This window comes from Astatotilapia calliptera, chromosome 23 (genome assembly GCF_900246225.1).
Source record: "Astatotilapia calliptera chromosome 23, fAstCal1.2, whole genome shotgun sequence".
Taxonomy (NCBI): domain Eukaryota; kingdom Metazoa; phylum Chordata; class Actinopteri; order Cichliformes; family Cichlidae; genus Astatotilapia; species Astatotilapia calliptera.
Window position 1 is genome coordinate 3,148,761 of NC_039323.1, and position 20,248 is coordinate 3,169,008.

General features: G+C 39.8%; 2 protein-coding genes across 11 annotated transcripts; one reads left to right on the forward strand and one right to left on the reverse strand.

The window, feature by feature from the left end:
- cks2 (CDC28 protein kinase regulatory subunit 2) lies at nucleotides 1–2,992 on the reverse strand. Its single transcript, XM_026158685.1, has 3 exons — nucleotides 2,812–2,992; nucleotides 2,468–2,595; nucleotides 1–566 (listed from the first exon to the last, which is right to left on the reverse strand). Exons 1-3 carry the CDS (start codon nucleotides 2,868–2,870, stop codon nucleotides 523–525), a joined length of 231 nt encoding a protein of 76 aa, XP_026014470.1. The 5' UTR covers nucleotides 2,871–2,992; the 3' UTR covers nucleotides 1–522.
- Nucleotides 2,993–3,096: 104 nt separating this feature from the next.
- On the forward strand, nucleotides 3,097–19,860 carry shc2 (SHC (Src homology 2 domain containing) transforming protein 2). Of its 10 annotated transcripts, none has more exons than XM_026158674.1 (15): nucleotides 3,097–3,222; nucleotides 3,324–3,432; nucleotides 5,872–6,682; nucleotides 9,768–9,838; nucleotides 12,017–12,077; nucleotides 12,306–12,425; nucleotides 13,067–13,120; nucleotides 13,286–13,337; nucleotides 13,980–14,106; nucleotides 15,067–15,247; nucleotides 15,876–15,972; nucleotides 16,610–16,789; nucleotides 17,000–17,340; nucleotides 17,447–17,598; nucleotides 17,867–19,860. In XM_026158674.1, the coding sequence occupies exons 2-14, from the start codon at nucleotides 3,410–3,412 to the stop codon at nucleotides 17,573–17,575; spliced, it is 2,247 nt and encodes a 748-aa protein (XP_026014459.1). In that variant the 5' UTR covers nucleotides 3,097–3,222; nucleotides 3,324–3,409; the 3' UTR covers nucleotides 17,576–17,598; nucleotides 17,867–19,860. The 10 variants fall into 10 exon arrangements, with proteins under 10 accessions (XP_026014459.1, XP_026014460.1, XP_026014465.1 ...); XM_026158675.1 differs by having other exon boundaries at nucleotides 3,097–3,158; XM_026158680.1 differs by lacking the exon at nucleotides 3,097–3,222 and adding an exon at nucleotides 4,142–4,192 and having other exon boundaries at nucleotides 3,234–3,432; nucleotides 4,578–6,682; nucleotides 17,867–19,859.
- The last annotated feature ends 388 nt before the right edge of the window (nucleotides 19,861–20,248 follow it).

A 20,248-nucleotide genomic window follows, 5' to 3' on the forward strand; every position in this document is an offset into this window, starting at 1 on the left:
TTAAGGAATTAGCATATTTTATTTGTCCAGTATCAAAGAACTTGACAAATCAACCATAACGGAGAGCCAAATGTATATCAAGAAATAACATATGCACATAAAATACATACATTCAAGGAATTATCAAGAAATGTTTTAACAAAAATGTTAGGGATGTCATTGGTTTGAGCAAAATAAAAATCATATGCTCATATGGCCATTTAGTAAATAGATCAGTCTTGACAACATTACACCTAAAGATAAAAAAAAAATTGGTAAATTGTACAATTGACAGGCAAACTTCCACCTTCAAATTGTTTTAAGTTATCATTCACAGTGAAAACAAGACATTTTTGTCTCTCATAACCTCTAAAAACTGAGGAAATTTGAATGAAGAAACAAAAATATATACACACAAAACTACAGGGCATCTACACAATATATCACAACACATATAGATTTATGTGCAGGACAGATATAGGATCGAAAGACAATACATATCAGCAGAGGAGATAGCAGGTATTTTAACAGACAGCTTCCCCTTTAATCCTTTGGGAGAGGCCTTCTGAAAAGCAGTATGTGTGGCTCTAGGGAGTAAAGCAAGAAAGGATCTGTCAGCATCATCAGTAAGTCATCAAACACAGTCAAGCCTACAGCTGTACATCGTCTACACCCAAATTTGATCGTGGCCAAATAATGCAGTGTAGAAGCTGTACAATGACAGATTCAATTCTTATGTCAACTTTAGCATAATACTCATATGCTGTTGAAAGTATATTGAAGGGGTTTCAAACACGGGGGCCAAATGCAGCTCAGCAAATGCAGAGCCAAGTCAAAATTTTGTTATCAACTTATTGAAATTGAAAAAATAAGAATTTTGAGTTAGTAAGTCAAAATCTTGAGACAATAACCTGAAATTTTAGACTTAGAGCTTTTTACTGTCATTGTGCAGTTTCTTGCACAGTGAAATTGGGTAGCTGGACCACAAAGGTGCAAAAATAAGAAGAGAAAACAATATACAACAAGGGGGGAAATAAATAAGAAAATAAAATAAAAAGCAATATATGTATACATATATGCGAGTGAAACTATATACACATGCTGCATGCGTAAGAAACATTGAAACAGAAACATTGTGGGTCTGTATACAAGGGCAATTATAAAATATAATAATTGAAATGGTATGGATGTCAAAAAAACGTTCTTATGTTTGTTTATTTTTACCAACAATAACAAGGTTCTATAGGGTAATTATTAAATGTTTTTAGTCAGTAAAACACCTTGCCGTTACCAGCGTTTCTTCACATGACTGATAATTTATGGACATTTAATTCAGATTGCTTGGATCATAAAAAAAACAAACACAAAAAAACCAAACAAAAAAACCCCAATATTGCTTCTTTCCAAAAAAATTAACATTTAAATCTTCTCTAATTTTGTATATTCACTGTGATCTACACATTTTAATACATCTTCCTGGGAACCAAGGAAAAAAAGAATCTTCCCATTGAACTTTTTTGTGATTACCATCCTCTTTGGAGCTAAAAGAGGCCACCCAAACACATGGGATATCAATGGAAAGCCCAGAATGTCCTCCATTTAGTCCCTCAGGACTTAGTAGTATAGCTCAAATAAGTCAAAAGATATAGACCAAAAACAAATGCCCATTACAAAGGACATAAATGAATAGGCTGGTTCTCAGGAGGATGTGTCATAATGGTACTGGCTGTTTTTAAAACAAACAAACAAAACAAAACAAAACACCTTCTTGAAATTGTGCTTATTTTTCTTACAGTTTCTCAGGGTCTCAACCATCTCTCCTGTGGATGTACTACTTCTTACCCACACAAGATCAAACTAGGCTCTTATGAGTTTGGCCCTGATATAGGGTCACCATGAAAATCACCCTGATATAGTCATCCCTCTTCTTTGATACATATACCAGGAAGAGATCTGTTCATAATGGCCAATAGAATACACACCATGTAAAAAGGCTGAGCTAAAGCTAAAGGCTTCAGCGTAGAGTGAGCAATGTTATGGCCTGTAAATGGTAAGTGGCCTGTATTTGTATAGCGCTTTACACTACATTCAGTCATTCACACATTGGTGATGGCAAGCTACAATGTAGCCACAGCTGCTGGGGCGCACTGACAGTGGGGAGGCTGTTATAGCTTTTTTTTTTATAATAGCAACCCTGATCATTCCCTGGAGACGCTTTCCTACTCAAGTGACAGTAAACAGATGGTGAAATGTCTGGTTTAAAACAAAAAAAGAAAAGAGCCCTAAAACACATATTTGCTTTTACTGTGCTTCATAGTTTTCCAAAGGTTTGACAAATACACAGAAACGTGGTATTTTCACCACCTTAGATTCAAAGAATGATGACGTCAATTTGTAGTTCTTTAGATGCACACATGGGCGTCTGACTTAATTTTCAAGACAAGACTGAGGAAAATGTGAACTTATCCTTCACACCGTGATTACTGACCTGGTTTATGGATCATGTAGTGAATCCAGCCCTGGCTCTGTTGGACTCCAAGTCCTCTCCACTCTTCTTCTGTCATCAGGTGGGAGGAGGGCACCAGTTTGGACAGCTGCTTAGGAAGCACAACATGCCTGAGGATGGAAATATAACAAACATATTGTTAATTGCCTACTAGGGGTCAGACAGTTTATTTTGATATATTTTAATATCAACTGCTAACGCTAACACAAGACGTCTCAATTTACAGCGGCAATAAGTTATCTCCACCACGTTCAAAAGCTACTTTGACCTTAGCTAATTACTCGAACTAAATTAACGGACTCTTGAAAACGTTAAAAACACAATACCTGTACTCGAAGTCGTCATCGGTGTACTTGTCAGAATAGAAAATCTGTTTTTTCGACATTTTCAGTTGACAAAAGCAACAAAACTGAGCTTCAAAGAGCTGATATTGGATAATGTGAACCAAATATGTTCGCTAGCAGTATCTACAAGCTCAACGAACTACTGTCATCTGCCGCTGTTTTCTGGGGATGATTCAAACCCCAACGGTTACCCGCACTCCCCTGATTGGTCAAAGCAGCAGCACGCGGACTTAACAGGATCGTCTATTCAAAGAAAGATGACTCCCTCCGCAAGGAAAACACAAGCCTTGAGGCGAAGCGCTATCGCGATAGAATTTGTACATTTAACGGTATATTAGGAATGGCTATATATAAGATTAAAAAAAAATACGTTTTTGATTTTTTAAACCCAAGGTTTGTGTTGTATTTTGAAAAGTTTGTGGTCGTTTTGTCAGATATGTTGAGAAGTTGACACAGTAAAAGATCTTCGGCTCTCAATTATCTCTGCTACGTAGTTGATCTTCTGCAAGAGAGGACTTTTGACGTAGACGAGCCGACAACGGAGGGTAAACTTTCAGGAGAAAAGTACACAGGGTTGGCGATGTATCCACTGGGGGTGAAATCGTATGTATGATTCACTTCTATACTTTCTGTTCGACCTGTGGTGTATTCACAACAGCATGGGAATATTACGGAGCCCCGCAGAACACTTAGCATGACTACATACATTTTATTATTTTTAAAAAGCACTTTTGTCATAGAACACTGAAAGTGAATATGGCAAAAATATTTAGAAAAGCATCCATCAGCATTATCAGTAAGTGATTAAACAGTACAGTCAAGATGCAGGTCGTTTACACCCAACTTTCATAGCCAAATTGTATATATATGTTTTGTATAAATAGCCTTATATTCTCAGTCTACTAACTTACTGCGAACTCATTTTACATTTTAACCAAATAACAGCTTAAATTTTCTGTGCTGCAGGTACCTTATGACGTTTTGTTGTATTAGGTTGTGTCAGTGGCTGCTAATGAGTGGTGTGTTATTCAGAGCAGGATTTGTTCCACTTGTATATGTAAATTCATGAGGTAAATCCGTTGACTCTTGAAATACAGAAAAAAAATGTGTGAATTAAATTGGAATTGGTATCATTTGTAGAATGAAAGTGGAAGTAAGAGTTTGAGGAAATAACATGAACACTTTAATTTTATACATGACACTCAAGTGTTTTGCCAGGGAAAATGGGGAACAGAAAATACCGAGAAAGGCTACTGCATCTGTCAACATGTATCGATTACATCTGGTTTATCAGTAACTTTTTATACTCTAGCAAACAACCACTGCAGTGGTCATGTAGCAGCTTTCTCACAGCCTGACACAGGTAAGATCCATGCTTCTTTCTAACTTTAAGATTGCAAATGTGTCAGTCGCATGCCTGTATAATCTATTATCTTGTTACTATTGTTCTGAATGAATTGGGCTGTAGTTTGTTTACTGTAGTTGTTCTAGAGTTGGTGTTGGATAAATGCCATGGTCTCCAGGTTCTCCAGATTCTCTGAAGCGCTGTAGAAATCCCGTGAATTACAGACCTTTCTTCAGCTTTTTGGCATGACAGAGTGTTGGGTTAGACACAATATATTTCTAGAAACTTGTTTTGGGGAATAGGTTTTCCTTCTGTCTTCTGTGTCAGTATCCTTTTTACTACTGTACCTGTTTACGTGATTCGACTGAAAATCATCGTTTAACTCGCTTTATGTTTCTCACAGAGAATCCTGACTCCTGATGCGTACCTTCTGTTGCCTTTGTGTAAGACGGAGGAATGCAGTTGTGAGAGAGAAGCAGGAAAGAGGTTGAACGGGGGAAAGGGAAAAAGAGAGAGCAGCTAAAAGGATCTTGCTGAGATGGCTGATTGTTCTCTTGGGAGATGGTTGGGAGGGAGATGGGAAGGGAATTCAGGCAGATGGAATAGGGTGGATGTTTTTAGAGATGTAGTCCCTTAGGAGAGTGGCTGCATTGTTTTCTTTGTGAAGTCTTTGCCTATAACCAGGATCAATTATAAGCATACATCAAATCATACAAAATTCACTTTAACTAAATGGACAGGAAATTTTCTGATATTCATCAACATCCAAACTCAATACCCTAAATATTTTAACTTTATATCTCAATTTAGCTAGTTCTAGAGCTTTGTTCTTCTGTTGCTGTACATTTGTGTTATTTGTTTTTATGCGATTTACAGTAGTGTTGGTTACTTTTTGAACATGTGAATTTAAATTAAGGACATTATTTTGTGTTAGTTATCAAAATGCAGAGACAGTTGAAATACAGAAGGCATAGATAAAAAATAAACAGAAAATCCATAGATAAGAAAAATTCCAAATGATAATGAACTGACAATGGATGGGCAAGATGCTTCGGATGTTTCCAGCCTCTCGCCCAGTGTTAGCTGGGATCCCAGCTGGTTAAGTGGTTAAGTGGATGGATATATCGTTTTATTTCAGTCATATTTTTACCGTCTTAAAAGCAATGCAGCCTTTTTTATAATCTTAATATCACTGTTTTTTTTATTGTCGGAGGTCAAATGCTGGCATAGAGTTCATTTGAGGAGTAGATTCCAAAATGTAATGATTACTGGCTCCAATTACTGCCTTGCTGAATGTACTTTATGTAGAAACACAGGTGCTCTGTAGTGTCAATGTGTACGTGTGTCTGGGAGCCGGGTGGTTCAGGCAGATGTGTTTTGGCTAATACAGTCTGAGAGCAGCTGGGCAGGGCTAATAGACCAATGACATCATCCAAAGAGAGAGAGAAGAGAGAGAGCAAGACTGGGAGCACAGCTTGCCTAAGGCAGGGAGAGGGAGCGGGGCAGCTCAGTGAGGAGAGCAGCATGAGAGCGGGACAGTGTGTGTGTGTGAACGGGAGAGGACCAGACAGCATTCAGTTGACTTTGACAAGGATATAAGACCAACAAGATTTTCCTGCTAGTTTTCTTCTCCTCCTTCTTTGCACCTTTCCCCCTCCCCTTCCCCCCTTTCCCCTTTTTCTTCCATCCTGTGGCAGTTATCCCCACTCACAGGTCCTGCTTCAGGCGGCTACTCCGGGCATGCTCCTTAAGCCAAAGTATGACCGCTTTCGCAATGAGTCTGTGACCTCCTCCGACGACCTAATGCAGAGCTTAGCCATGAGCGGCAAAGTTGTGGCCACACCAGTGGTTCCCTCCTCCACGCCAAGCCTTCCTCTGCCTCCTTTGCCTCCCCTGGATCCCAGTGCCAGGTCCTCCTCTTCTGCTGGGGCTATGGCCTTGGCCGACTCTCCTTGCCTGGATGGGGAACAAGATGCCACGACAACCTTCTGCATGCTCATTCCTAAGATGCCTCAGTGGAAATTCTCCAACTCCCTGCTTAGCCGGAGTCCATCCAACTCCAGTTCCAGCTCCAATTCTAGCAAGGACTCGGGCAAGACAGCGGCAGCTACTTCCCAGGCCTCTGTCACGTCTTCTTCATCATCACACAGGCCCGGTGGTGGAGCCTCAGCCAGTGGCCCAGTGGCGAGCCTTGCAGCAGTGCTTAACTCCTGTGACCCGGTGTGTGTCACTCCTTGTTCCCTACAGGCCATTCGGGGGCAGCGAGCAGTAGCAGCGGCAAATTCTGCCAGTCCAGGGGGGCACGTATTTGGAGCCGCAGAGGTCATGGCGAGCCCCGGTGGCTCCAGCAACTTCAGATCGGGAATGACGCGCAGCACAAGGGTCGAAGGCATGTGGCTTGGGGGAGAGGACTTCAACCAGAAGGGCAGCTTCATCCACAAACCCTCTCAAGGCTGGCTGCACCCTGACAAGAAGATAGTAGGACAAGGAGCGTCCTACATTGTCAGGGTAAGCTAGCTGGCACTTTTTTATTTTCTTCAAAGAAATAAAAAACAACCAAAGGAAATATGCAGTAACTTTTTTCAGGTGCTCATCAATGAGTAAAGAGAACAAGATAATTGCAGAATATTAAATATATGACCCCACTTAAATATTCTCTGTCTGACTGCACAGAAGACAAAAGGACACCTCACTATCAGGCAGTTTGTTATGCAGCTCATGTGGGAAGACTGGGGAACACATAATTTAATCCAGATAGATGGCTGAGCGTTGCTCATTGGGAGACAGCATGCAGGCGTCAGGGTGGAGAGAGATAAACCATGAAATTATGTGTACAGACTGTAGAAAGGATTGTGGTTCAGCTGCACTGTTTACCAAAGGTAGAATTTATCATACTGTACTTAAACAATGAGAATCTGTATTTATAGAGCTTGTAACTTAGGTCTGATTGTAAGCTCCCACTGCAAGCTTGTGGGAGTGGTTGCTCTTTGTTTTGTTTCGGGATTGTTTACGTTCTTGTGTGCAATGAATTATTATGATTTTACCCATAAAATGTTAATTACTGCATCTCAGCATAGTCGATACCAAATGTTTATTTCATTATCATGAAAATATGCTCAATAAAGCTTTTTTATTATTCTGTAAATTTGTATCAAAATAAATTGATACATATAGAAATGAATGTGATCATTTCAAATGATATAGATAAATCTGAGTTTCAAAGAAATCTTGTTCTCAATCCGAGCTCGCTGTGTTTACAAAGGGCTACCAGCCTGAGCAGAATGCTCGATGTCCCCTCAGCAATCCCCCCATAACTGTTCACCTCTGCCCCTGTGCTCTCCTCCTCCTCAAACTAATGACATGACTCTTGATTAGCCCAGACTGGGGCCCAAGCACGCTTTCTAATAACATTATACAGGCACCATTCATTCCCATATTCAATTACATTTAATCACAGTCATTTGCATCATATGATGTGGAAGAGGATGGTTGGATCTGTATGGGAGCAGTCCAAATGTCGATTACATATGAGCTCTCACAGCCAGGAAGGGCTTTCTGAAATGGATAACAAGTGCTCTTTTCATATCTGACTCATAATCATATTAATGATGGGACCAGGCTTTTAACAGCTTGTTGTTGTCATCAGAAAATGCCCTCTGACTATTGCAGATGACCTGAAAGAGCCAGTGTTTGAACGTGTTTCACGCCTCTTAACGTAGTACTTCAGGAGACATGTATGTGCAGCATGCATTTCAATGGGAAATCTATGCAGGGAGGCGTAGTCTCTGCATGTATTAGTGTCAGAGTGATGGTTGATTTCTGCTGCACCTTGCCATTTTTAAGCAGCACGGCCACTATGCTGAGCGACTCTCATTCTCTCACTCACATATTCATACATATCCACTCCTCTGCTGGGAAAGACACAAATCAGATTTTTAGCAATGCTCTTACTCGCTCTCTCTCCCTCTCTCTCGCTGCATAGCCACGTCGAGATCTGTGTCTGGCCTGCATCTGCCGCCTCTGCTAGTCAGGATTTTGCACCGACCATCAAAACACCGCTTCTGCTAAATCATTTGCAGAGAGAGAGACAAACTGTTTCTATTTTGTGTTTTTCACTTATTTCACTATCAAAGCGAAGCATAAATATTTGCAATGTGATTGCCTGCTGCTAATTGATGCAGTTTCTAGAAGGGTCCGTAGACTTGAGTTGTTGTAATTTTACTGTCATATATTTTTGAATATGCTCTGCATAGTGTGCAGTTAACCAGGAATAGAGAGTAACCAATCACATACTTTTATCTGATCATCCTTTACTACATGGCTGTTGTTTTGTTGTAAAATCTGATCACATTGGCTAATAAACTTCTTTTGGAAATCTTTTACAGTGACAAACGATATAATTTGGCAATTATTTATGTCAAAGGCAGCCGCTACAGCAAAACACAGCTAAAGAGGACATGCTAATGTTATAAAATTTCTAAGGAATGTGTCTTGGAAAGTCTACGTCCCTGTAGTCATAGCAATAGTGTGCAAGAGACTTGGCCAAAAGGACAAGAGTGCAGATAGGGTGATAGAAGTAGGGATGTTGCATCAGTAGATTGAGTTTGTGACAATGGAAGCATTGGCAGAGAGAGGGAAAGAAAAAAGAGAGGGACAATTTCTCTGATGGAAGACGTCCCTCATGTCCAAATCTTGTTAGTGAGCTCGTTATGTTCTCTGGCTCAGAGGTCCCACTCTGTTTCTCTCTCCGTCTCTCCAAATAAGTTTCACAAAGAGCTGTGCTTTACATCCCCAATGCAATGTGCTGCATTTAAGATGAGTGTCACATGTTTTTAAGGAGGCTGCGATTCAATCAGTGTAGCAAAAAACACAGGAAAAAATGTTAATTATTAATATTCAATGTTGCATCTGTTGTTTTTACGTATTCATGGGTTTATTTACCTATGCAGCAGGAATGTGGTAAATGGTAGAAGCTTTTTTAAATGAGTTATTATCTCCGAGTTGGTTTTTAGAGACTGATTATGGCAGGCAAACAAATGCCAAGCAATTCGTTCACCACTTCATCTTTTCATGATAACCACACAGATATGCAAATAAGATGTAGAGGGCGTACTCACATGCTGATTGTTTACGCAAACACACTCACATCCCCCAGAGGGCTGAGAAGCTGCAGTTTATCCATGATTTGGAGCTCTGAGTGCTGCTAATCTAGTCACAGTGCCATTAGCACCCCAACCTGACAGGCATTAGGAAGCTGCTCAGCTGGGACCTTCCCACTGGAGGACACTACATTAATGGGCTATATGGGGATTTGATTTAGATTACTGTTGAAAGTAATCACATGTACCAACAGAGTATAGTCTATTGTGAACGTAACATCTCTTTCTGGAAGTGTTGTGGTGTAGTTAAAAATACAAACTTAATTTAAATGCAGCGCATGTTTATAGTTCTGTATTTTTGAATAGTTTCATTCAATTATCTTTTCAGATCATAAAAACATATTTGAACATATCATGAGTTTATTTTTAAATTAAAAATAAGGTATTTAACTTAGATTTTAATGATTTTTCTCCCTTTGGTTTTTTCTTTACAGTACATGGGATGCATTGAGGTGCTGAAATCAATGCGATCCCTGGACTTCACCACACGCACTCAAGTGACAAGGTAAGCTGGTAACCGTCATATCTGACAGTGTAGATGTGTAGTATTAATTGAAGTGTGAAGAGTTTTTTTAAAATATATATATATATACTATATATAAATACTTTTGCTTTAGCATGGCCAATAGATTTACACTTGTCACATTAGTCTTCTTTGATCAAGAGCCACAACTTTGAATTTCAAGTTTACGTTGCAGTGGAGCTGTCCAATAACTCATGCACTTGCAAGAACTACATGCATGAAGACAGCAGTTATAGTGTGGGACTGTTAAGAGATAAACAGAGCTGCTGTATTTGTGTTCACTGGCATCAAAGGCCAGAAGGTTACACATTAAACTATGCCTCAGGGCCTTACTATGTCTGTGTCTTGGTGTTTTTATGCCCTACACGTCATGTTATTGTTATAAAAACAGGGTTTTTTGCAGTCCTCAACCTCATGGGAGAAGTCCTTTTCCCCACTCCCTCCCTGTCTGCCTCGCTCTCTGTCTCTCACCCTCTCCTCTCTCCTGCACAATCGATCGGCAGTAATCTGAGCCCACCGTGCATCCGAGGCTTAAGTGCAGGGGGGAGGAGGTAGCAGAGATGGAGTGATGGAGAGGGAGATCTATTATTGATGATGTTCGTTAATGACTGTAGAAAGCTGCAGTGGTCCCCATGAACGCACCCTGCTGGATAATGTCTGCGGCTGTAACTTCTTGAGGGGGGAGGAGGAGGAGGAAGATGTCCAAAACAAAGCAGCAAAACAAAATGTTTGCACTGGGAGTAGCCATAGAGAGTAAGATGGCTATGTCTGGTCTTGTTTTTATGTGACTGACTGAGTCATGATTATTTCCAGCAATGATGAATGTTTTTTGTTTGCATTCCTGTCGTGGTTGATTTTAAAGTCCCATTTAAGTGTGTTTACCCCTCGGTCAAGGTCAGAGGGGCCCTTTTCACCTAGTAGCTCACATAAGGCATTTTTTAAAAATTCAAAATAGGTTCAAGTCCTCCATGATGCTAACAACACAAGGCTTTTGTTCCTGGGTCTTTCCTTACTTTGTTTGCCAAAGTCGTGATATGTGTGTATGTGAATTGCTGGATATCATTTAAAGGCAGCACAGTAAGGGCTTACATATCCATTCAGAACAGGCCATTCTTCAGCTTCCTGACTTATACACAACTTGATTTAGTCCTGGAAGACCACAACGAAACAGTCAGTAGCTTCCAGTATTTCAAAAATGTAATTCAGCTCCAGGATTTAAAGAAGGTGCTTTCTCTTAACAGTCCTCTCTGTGTTTTTTGCCGTTTAACTGCAAAATGAGTGAAACGAGGTGCAGCATTTTATTGTAGTCGAAAACAACAGCTCATCTCTCCCCCCCTCCTCTGTCTCCTCCTCCTCCTCCCTCTGCTCTCTCATCAGCATGAGTCATTCGAACATTGTGGTGTTTTTCAAAAATCCCTGAGAAGACTTTTACTCGAGATGGGGCCCGGGACGCTGCTTTTTAAATATTTACGAGCCACTTGATAGGGGCAGCTAGGTTCTTGATTGTTCCCACTGTCCCCTGGCAGAGAGCGTGTGAGCTCCCGCCTCAAATCCACTTTATGGCTCAGCCGTGCCATCATGCTCACACAGGGACAGACCCTTTAAATGCCCATTAGGCAGTCATTCCCAGGAGTTATATCAGTTTTATCACCAACTTGTAACAAATGTGCAGGGAGAATTGCACTGCAGAAAATTAATGCTAATGCCCTAAAGAGGTCTTATACACTATTTACTTTTTATTTTCTTCATCTGATGCTGTTTATTCTCCCATACTTTGGGAATTTAAATTCCCAAATTATTCATCAACAGATGAATGCTGTTATTGTTTTCTTTCTCGGGTTAACATTTCCAACATTAATGGATAAGAATGTTGTGACTTTCTTATCTATTTTCGTGACCTTTGAACTACGATTTGCCTACGACCTATGGGCTTGTTTGGAGGAAGGGAAAACGTCTGTTCATGTTTAACCTAACGTTTTCCATTGCTGTGGGGCGGCGTTTTGTGTTGTGACTCAGTTTTCTGTATTTTTGCACAGACAACACAAGTCCATATGATTTATACGTTATATAATATTATTATTATTACAAATGGCTGATAATCAGTGACCAGTATATTCGTCTTTAGTCTGATCTGAAATCTTTCTTCATGTTTCTCTTTAGGGAAGCCATCAACAGACTGTGCGAAGCTGTGCCAGGTGGAAAGGGGGCTTGGAGGAAGAAGGTTAACAGTAATTTATAATTCTAACATACATGCAGTACTTTTGACAAGCAGTCAATAGTAATTTTATATACACACAAGATGTATTAAAATAACAACAAAGGGTAGAAAGGACTGCTGCTGCTCCATGCGGCTGTTTTTCTGGTAACTAATATACAGTATGACATTTTTATCTGTATCTACAAATGAAGCTATATAACTGTAATTTTCATCGTATCCTTTATTTTGTAGGTTCCAAACAAAGCTCTGCAGTCAGTCATGGGGAAGAGTAACCTACGATTTGCAGGCATGAGCATCGCAGTCAATATTTCCATCGATGGTATTAATCTGCTCATTCCTACCACACGACAGGTTAGCTGATACTTAATTAAGGTGGCGAATGTACTTGCATGACCACAATGTGATTAAGACCTTTATAATGTGCCAGCTATTATTTTTGCATTTTTCTTTATTCCTATAGCTTAGCTTTACATTGACGTTAGCATATTTTCTCTTAACTGTTAATCACTGGGTAAAATATGTGCGAAATCACTGATGAGATAAAAAAAAATTCTTTGTTGGAAGTTTGTAGTGAACAATTTTACACTCCTATGTAAATATTATAAATAAATACCACTTTTGTGAGGTACAGAGTCAAACCTTTAACCTTTAATTGGGACTTTGCCCAGTTGTCCATTATGTGTAGATACAACAGGTTCATCGCTGGATTTAGGTGCCTTTTTTATGCTTGAATGAGTAATAGGCCAGAGTTAGGTGGCTAAACAAACAAACAAAAACATGAAAACAGTTAAAAAGCAGCCAATGTCCAAAGAAAAACTTTGAAAGATTTTCAGAAAACCTGGAGGGCTGTTGCTCAAGACCACTTTATAAGAATTCAAAGAAATTTTAGCTCCTTGGAAGCAAAATATGAAGAAATGAGGGGTGGGTCAAAACTTTTACACAGTACTGTACATTCATTGACAAAATAACGAATGGCTTCCTTTCTCTTTCAGGTGATAGCTCATCATCCCTTGCAGTCCATCTCATTTGCCTCTGGGGGAGACACAGTGAGTGCAGCATTTAACATTTACTCTCCATTAAATTGTTGGAATGAACATTTTGCCTATGCAAACATGTATGACTTGAATTAATCGTTAACAGTCTCGAGCTTCAAAAATTACTGATGGTTTTGATTTATCGAGCTGATTTTCCCCCAAACTGATATGTTGCAGGACACACCTGATTATGTTGCATATGTGTCCAAAGACCCAGTGAATCAGAGAGGTATGTTCTAAAAAGGTTCCCTTTCTCCTTCCATACATTTTGCCACTAGACAAACACGTTTATTTTGTAAGGCAAAATAAGTTGCATTAGAAAATAATGTCTGTTGTCTTTTTTACTGTGGATTATAACATTACTATTGCGATATCTATAGACATTTTTTCTTAAAAATGCTTTGATTCCACCTCTAACTGTATTATGTGGTCTGTCTGTGGCTTAATTACAATTATTATGGGTTTAGGGTGGGTGAGACTGTAACAATAACAGTACAAAATCATTTAAAAACAATATTTTATTAACAATATTGATGATTTGATTTTATCATTTGCATTGTAAACATTAGTATTTCATTTTTAAACATCACAATTATTTAAAAAAAACTAAAGTATATAAAATGTGGTAATATGCCGGTGTCGTAAACCAGTATTGTTATAAAATATCAGCCTATTGCACCACAAAATATACTTTGTTGGAAATTAAATAGCTAATAAACATTGTGTTTGCTGATGTCTTAAAAAATATTAATATTTTAAAAATCCACATATGTAGAAGCCAATAAACTATTGGCTCATTGCTGTACCGGGAGTTTGAATAGCTCGTGGCAACTTTTTAACTCCTCACTCTCTCTCTCTCTTTTTCTTTCAGCATGTCATATCCTGGAGTGCTCAGATGGTTTAGCCCAAAGTGTCATCAGTACCCTCGGCCAAGCCTTCGAGCTGCAGTTCAAACAGTATCTGCACAGTCCACCAAAAACCATGACATCTGTGGAGAGGTAACAGAAAGTCCTGCCACTTCTCACGTACTTAACTGGATAAAAAAAGATGTTAAGAGTTGTTGTTACTCTCCTTAAAATCAGTGACATCGGTGAAGCGGTGGGATATTGACTCATAAATTATCCCAACGTGTCAAATAGAAAAATCTAGTATGTTGACTTCATGTAACAAAAGCACCAAAAAACACTTCAGTTTAAGACTCCCAGGACTGTATACATCCCAAGCATTCTTACCAGCAGCTGTCAGACTCTATAATGCAGCTTAACACTCTTTTGGTCATCTTACTCACCAGCTTGTTTGTTTACTGCACATTTTATACATATCTCTGTACAATTTTTATATTTTTCTATACATATTCTGTACATTGTTACCTGTATATACCTGTATATACGAACCTCGGTTGCTTGTGTCTTCCTTTTATATTTTACTTTCACTTGCTGTAAGAGCTTTGTAACACCGAAATTTCTCATCCGTGGGATAATAAAGGTTTATTCTATTCTAAGCATCCAGCAGAAAGAGCTTATCCACCACCAACCTGATCTAGTTTAGAGTTCTCAGATTTCTTTCTTATTTATTACAAGGAGATGTGATACTTTGTTCTTGTATTTCTTCAAAATCAGTCTTACAGTGTTGTAAATACATAGATTTTCTCACACATGAGATGCTACCGCAGCGATGCCACTGCAGTCACCAGAATAAGTCCAGACAAGCAGTTTGTTTCTTCCTGGTTTCAAATAAACATCTTCTCAATTTCGGATGTGGAGATGTTACTTGATCAGAACAAATCAATTTAACAACGCTGATTTCCTCCTCAAATTAATGCTGTAACGTTAACATCATTATAGAAATGAATACATAATCATATTTGGAAGTCGTGGTTAAAATACAGTTTTTTGCTGTCTTTATTTGGACATGTAGTTCTGTTGTCAGACTTACACTCACAGTATATTTCTCCTTAGGTCTGCCAGGACAGAAGAACCAATTTGGAGGGATGATGAGGACTTCTCTGAGCCGGATTACTATAACCGTATTCCAGGGAAGGAGCCTCCTGTTGGAGGTGTGGTAGACTCCAGACTCAGGCCCAGTGGAACCCTCATTGGTCACATGCACACTCAACCACAGAGCAAGACAGCAGCTCAGGTGAGTGTCCTGACATGGCTATAGAAATACTGTTAAATCAGGCTCTGCATGTTGTAGCTCTACTGTAGCTGAATCCAGTTTTGAGGTAATTGCATATTGTGTATTTATATTTTTCTATTTGTACGGTGTATTTCTGCTTCTCCAAATTTCATCGAGAAGACCTCCGGTGCATTTTTGTGTAAAACTGTAAAACCTGCATGCTTGCACTACAGACTAAACTAAAACATCTGGTCATTATCATGAAGTATTGGATTAATGTTTCGAACAGAACTCTCTGACATCTCCCTCGTGAACTGGTGACTGATGTGTTTTCATGCTCCTGCCTCATATTGTTACATGGAATTAAAGCATAGGATCATGAAAATATACTCCATAACTGTGCCTGCAGCATAATTGCCTAAGACAAATACGATTACACGAAGAGCCTTGGGTTCTCTGTAGCCTATCAGGTGAAAGGACCCATTGCCCCCTTTGTTGCAACTTGTTCACAACAGGGTGACATGCTGCAGCTAATGTTTCAAATAGAGTGCTTCGAAACTACATTATGCAGGGACACGAGATGAGAGTTCTTGGTTATACAGATCCAGATGTATTTAGGTTGTGTTCTTGTGGTGTGACTATGTGTTAGCAGATGAGCTCACCAGCCAGGAGAGATCAAGCATCTCACCAGCCTGGTCAGCTGTGTTATGAGCTTCACTGGGACACGGAGACAACCTGCAGCTCAGGTGAGACATCCTGTGGCAGGGAGCAGCTGTAACAGCTAAAACATTGTGACCTTTTAGATTAGTTTTTATAATACAGTTGTTATATAGAGGTGATGTACTTAACTGGGGGGATTTCAAACAGGTTTTTAAATGAAGGATTTTTTTTTTTTAAATATATGAGTTGCAACGTTTTCTAGTCACATACTAAACAATGAGGATTGTCAGATTTGTTTTGTGTATATATTTATGTTAAATTGTCTCTGAAGGAGGTTAGTTGTTTTTTTTCCATCCTTATTGTATTACAAAGCTAATCATCACAGTTCTCATTGACTGAGGGAGCTCAGCGTTTGCCCTCTTAATTAACAGAAATAGGATCTTGGCATTTTTAATAAGGCCCCCTTCATACTTCATATTGTTTATCATCTTTAACTAGACTGATGCTAGGAGGATGATCAAGATAGGTACGACAATTAACTTTTTCCTTTCAAAAATATAGAAAATAATAGTTAGACTTTTAGTAGTTGGAAATTTTAAGTGACATTTTGTGATTTTTTTTTCTTTTATATAATCAGTTGTTTCCGTTAGCAGCAAACAGTGCTGTAGCACGGGGCAGAAACTAGTGAATGAAACGCATTTTGTGCGCACCTTTCTGTCTTAGGTCTGACATCAGATGGTTATTTGTGTGCTGACGGTCAGCCTCCAGGCAGCAGAGACTATGAGGAGCATCAATATGTTAACACCCAGAGTCTGGAAAACCTGGATTCACTCACTCAGGGTCCTGATGGGCACAGAGGCACCAGGGCACCAGAGAGTCCCAAAAAGGATCTCTTTGACATGAGTAAGTCCCTGCCTATGACATCTTCGGACATATATATAACAGAACGACAGCCAGACTTTCTCTCAAATGTTTGATTCCCACCAGATTCCCTTTTTGACACCGTCCTTTTACGATTATCCACGGATCTTTTACTAGTTAGGCAGACCACTACACTATGAGGAAACAACAAAACCTTGTGAAACATCTCAAGCGCCTTTGTCGTCTCTGTAGGGCCCTTTGAGGATGCCCTGAAACTCCATGAGGCCTGTGGTGTTGGGTCCACTATATCTGGAGGCTCTGGTGCTGAGGGAGGAGTGGGAGGTGGTCGGGTGTTGGAGGATCAGTGGCCCAGCCCTCCACGACGCAGAGCCCCCGTTGCTCCAAATGAGGAGCAGCTTCGCCGTGAGCCCTGGTACCACAGCCGGATGAGCCGGCGAGACGCAGAAAAACTCCTGAGCCGGGACGGAGATTTTCTGGTAAGGGAGAGCACTACCAATCCTGGCCAGTATGTGCTAAGCGGCCTGCACCGTGGCCTCCCTAAACACTTACTGCTAGTGGACCCTGAAGGAGTGGTGAGTCTCTTAAGAAGTAGTTTCAATAAATCACACTGCTTATTTGTTTTGTTATGAAGTTACACTGGTGTACTCCTTTTGTTTTGCTTTTCCCTTCAAAAAAAAGGTCCGGACCAAAGACATGTTATTTGAGAGCATAACCCACCTCGTCTCGTTTCACCTGAAGAATGAGCTGCCTATTGTAGCAGCAGAGAGTGAGCTTCATCTCAAACGGGGTGTGAGGAGGAAGCAGTGAATTACCTGGACCTGTGTGGGACTGTAAGATAGCAGTATACACTATGGACTTTTCAAACCAGATACATGAATAATTTAAGGTTTATAATGCAGACGTAAAGCAAGGAGTGCATGCTAACATTATCATTTTAAAAAGCATTGCTATTTCTTTACATTGTTGAGGTGTTCAATTTGTCTTTAACTGCAAAGGGGAGGTTCACATTTTAGCGTGTAGATTATTTAGATTCACACACTTGGTTACAATAGATCTAAGTAGAAATAATGTAGTATTTCTTTCTCTCTCGTTCTACAGTGCTAAATTCCTATGTGCCCATACAAATCACATAAAAACTGAATCTAGGACTCATTATGGGATGATTTTTCAACGGGAAGAAAGAATATCAGCAATACTTTCTTTCCATGGACAATCCTTCTAAGGAGTCTGCAGTATCTGATATATCCCTGTACTTCTGCTTGTTGACTACCAGGATAAACCAAATATCCCTCATCTGTCATAAACTCCTCAGCATGCAGTTATTAAGCTAACAAACCAACCAGGATCCACAGTCTGTGCTGTGCCCGAGCTGGATAATCACCAACCGAGGTCAAAAATTAAACTGACAACCTGTCTGGAGAGGAGCCAACCTCAGGAAATCACAAAAGGATTTAATGCACAGTGAAGAAAAGCCTGTAATTGTGAAGTGCTTCCTTTAAACCACAACTTGCATGACTAGTAAGTCACAGGTTATTCAAATCAACCAGTTGTGGGAATCACCAGAACAAACTGTCACTAATTTTCTGGTGCACCAAAAAATTCAAAACAAGATGTCCAGTTCGTCCAGTAGTTCATCTCGGTACAAATGCAGGAAATGAAAATTCTGCAACTGTTTAGAATGTAAAGACTGTTAAATGCTCATGTTCAAGGTCTGCAGTATCTGAATTTATAACAGCCACAAAGCCTTTATTGTTTCTCTGAGCTATTTTAAGCCTCACATGCATCAAAAAAAAGCATAATCATGATACACCGATTAGCCCCAACATTAAAACCACTGACAGGTGAAGCGCACATCACTGATTTACCTGGGAAACATTGGGTCCTGGCATTCAAGTGGAAGCTATCTCGAGACATCAACCACATAAACAAGTTCCAAGTAACAGCAACCTCAAGTGCTTTCCTCAGGAACAGTTGCAGAACATGACAAACAGTGCAAGCTGTTGAAACAGCCCGCCTCCCTGCAGGTTCTGTTTTCGGCCACAAGATGGGCCAGAACAAGCCAATCCACTGCACCGACTCCATGCAAAGAGCCAGACAACACGGCGCACCCCAAAACATCACCTGTCGCTGCACCGATCGGTCAGAGCCGTTTAGGTGGAACAAGCGGGATCTACACAATGGATGCTTTTAATGTGGCTTTAGTGTATTTATCAGTGCAGTGGAGATCGATACATTGTCCTGACTGAGAAGTTTGATCACATTTGCTATTAAATCTGCTATTTGTGCTGTTTGTAAGGGCTGTTCATTATTTTAGGAAGTCATGTGTGGTAAAAACTCCTCCGCATTAATGCTCAGTATAGCCATGCCCGTTCTCCCCAGCCTCCCCCACTTCAGTGCCTTAATAACTACACTGACAGGCGTTTGTGTCAGCGTGTATATAATGTGCATTTATGCTCTTGTTGCAAAAGAACAGTTTTCTTGCCACGCCAATGAGTAAATGAACAAACTTCAGGATGATTTAAAGTTGTGTACATGTAAACAGTAATGGAAGCTGCTCTTGTTTTGGGGTGAATGAGTAATACTGTCTATGATGGTCTTAAATGTTATCGTCTTATATGTGTGTCCCTCAGAGTTTTTAAGTCAGAGGTCAGTCATAGACATGTTAAAGAAGGAGCTTAATTTTTCCCAGCTCAGGGAAGTGCATCACTTTATTGTCCTTATTCCCTGTCTGTACATTTTACTGACTTGCTGGGTTTTTTTTTTTGCTCCACAGCATTTCATTCCCAGTTTTGACACTGTAATACTTTAAAATTATTTTGTCTGCTTTCTGCCCTTTTCCCCCCTCTCTGTTCTTGGCTACTTAAGTTTAATCAGGCCCTCCTTTGTTCTTAGCCTCATAAATGCACATAAAGATGAGGTAAACTTCAACAGTTTTTTTGCGAGATCCAGATCATTGTCATTCTTTTGTATCTCCCCTCAGGAATTTCCTGGACCTTTTCTTCTATGATTAACTGACTGACCTTTTGTTAATAAAATGTATTAAAAAAAGGTGGGTTGTCATTTGTGAGCATAAGTTTAACCATCTAACCAACAAGCAAAAGATCCATGTTTAGATCCCATCTAATAGGGCACAAATCCCACTGGGGTTGTGTTAGGAACGGCATCGGATGATCAAAAATGCAGTACAACTTTTTGTGAGTAAGGAAGCAGCTGAAAGTTGTTTACACCGTGTTTTTATCCTCACAAAGTATAAATGGTTGTATGCACGTATTTCAGGCATATTAGTTGGTTCAAATATTGTGTCTCTAGCTTCCTTAATGTATGTGTATAGCTGCTGCAGAGGGTCATGGATCAGGATGGCCAGAACAGCATGCTGGCTTACATACTGTAAAATAAGGACCCTTAGTGTTTTAAATACGCATTTGACATATTACTATGCATTTTTCTCGCACACTCCATAGTATAGTTACTGGAATGGAT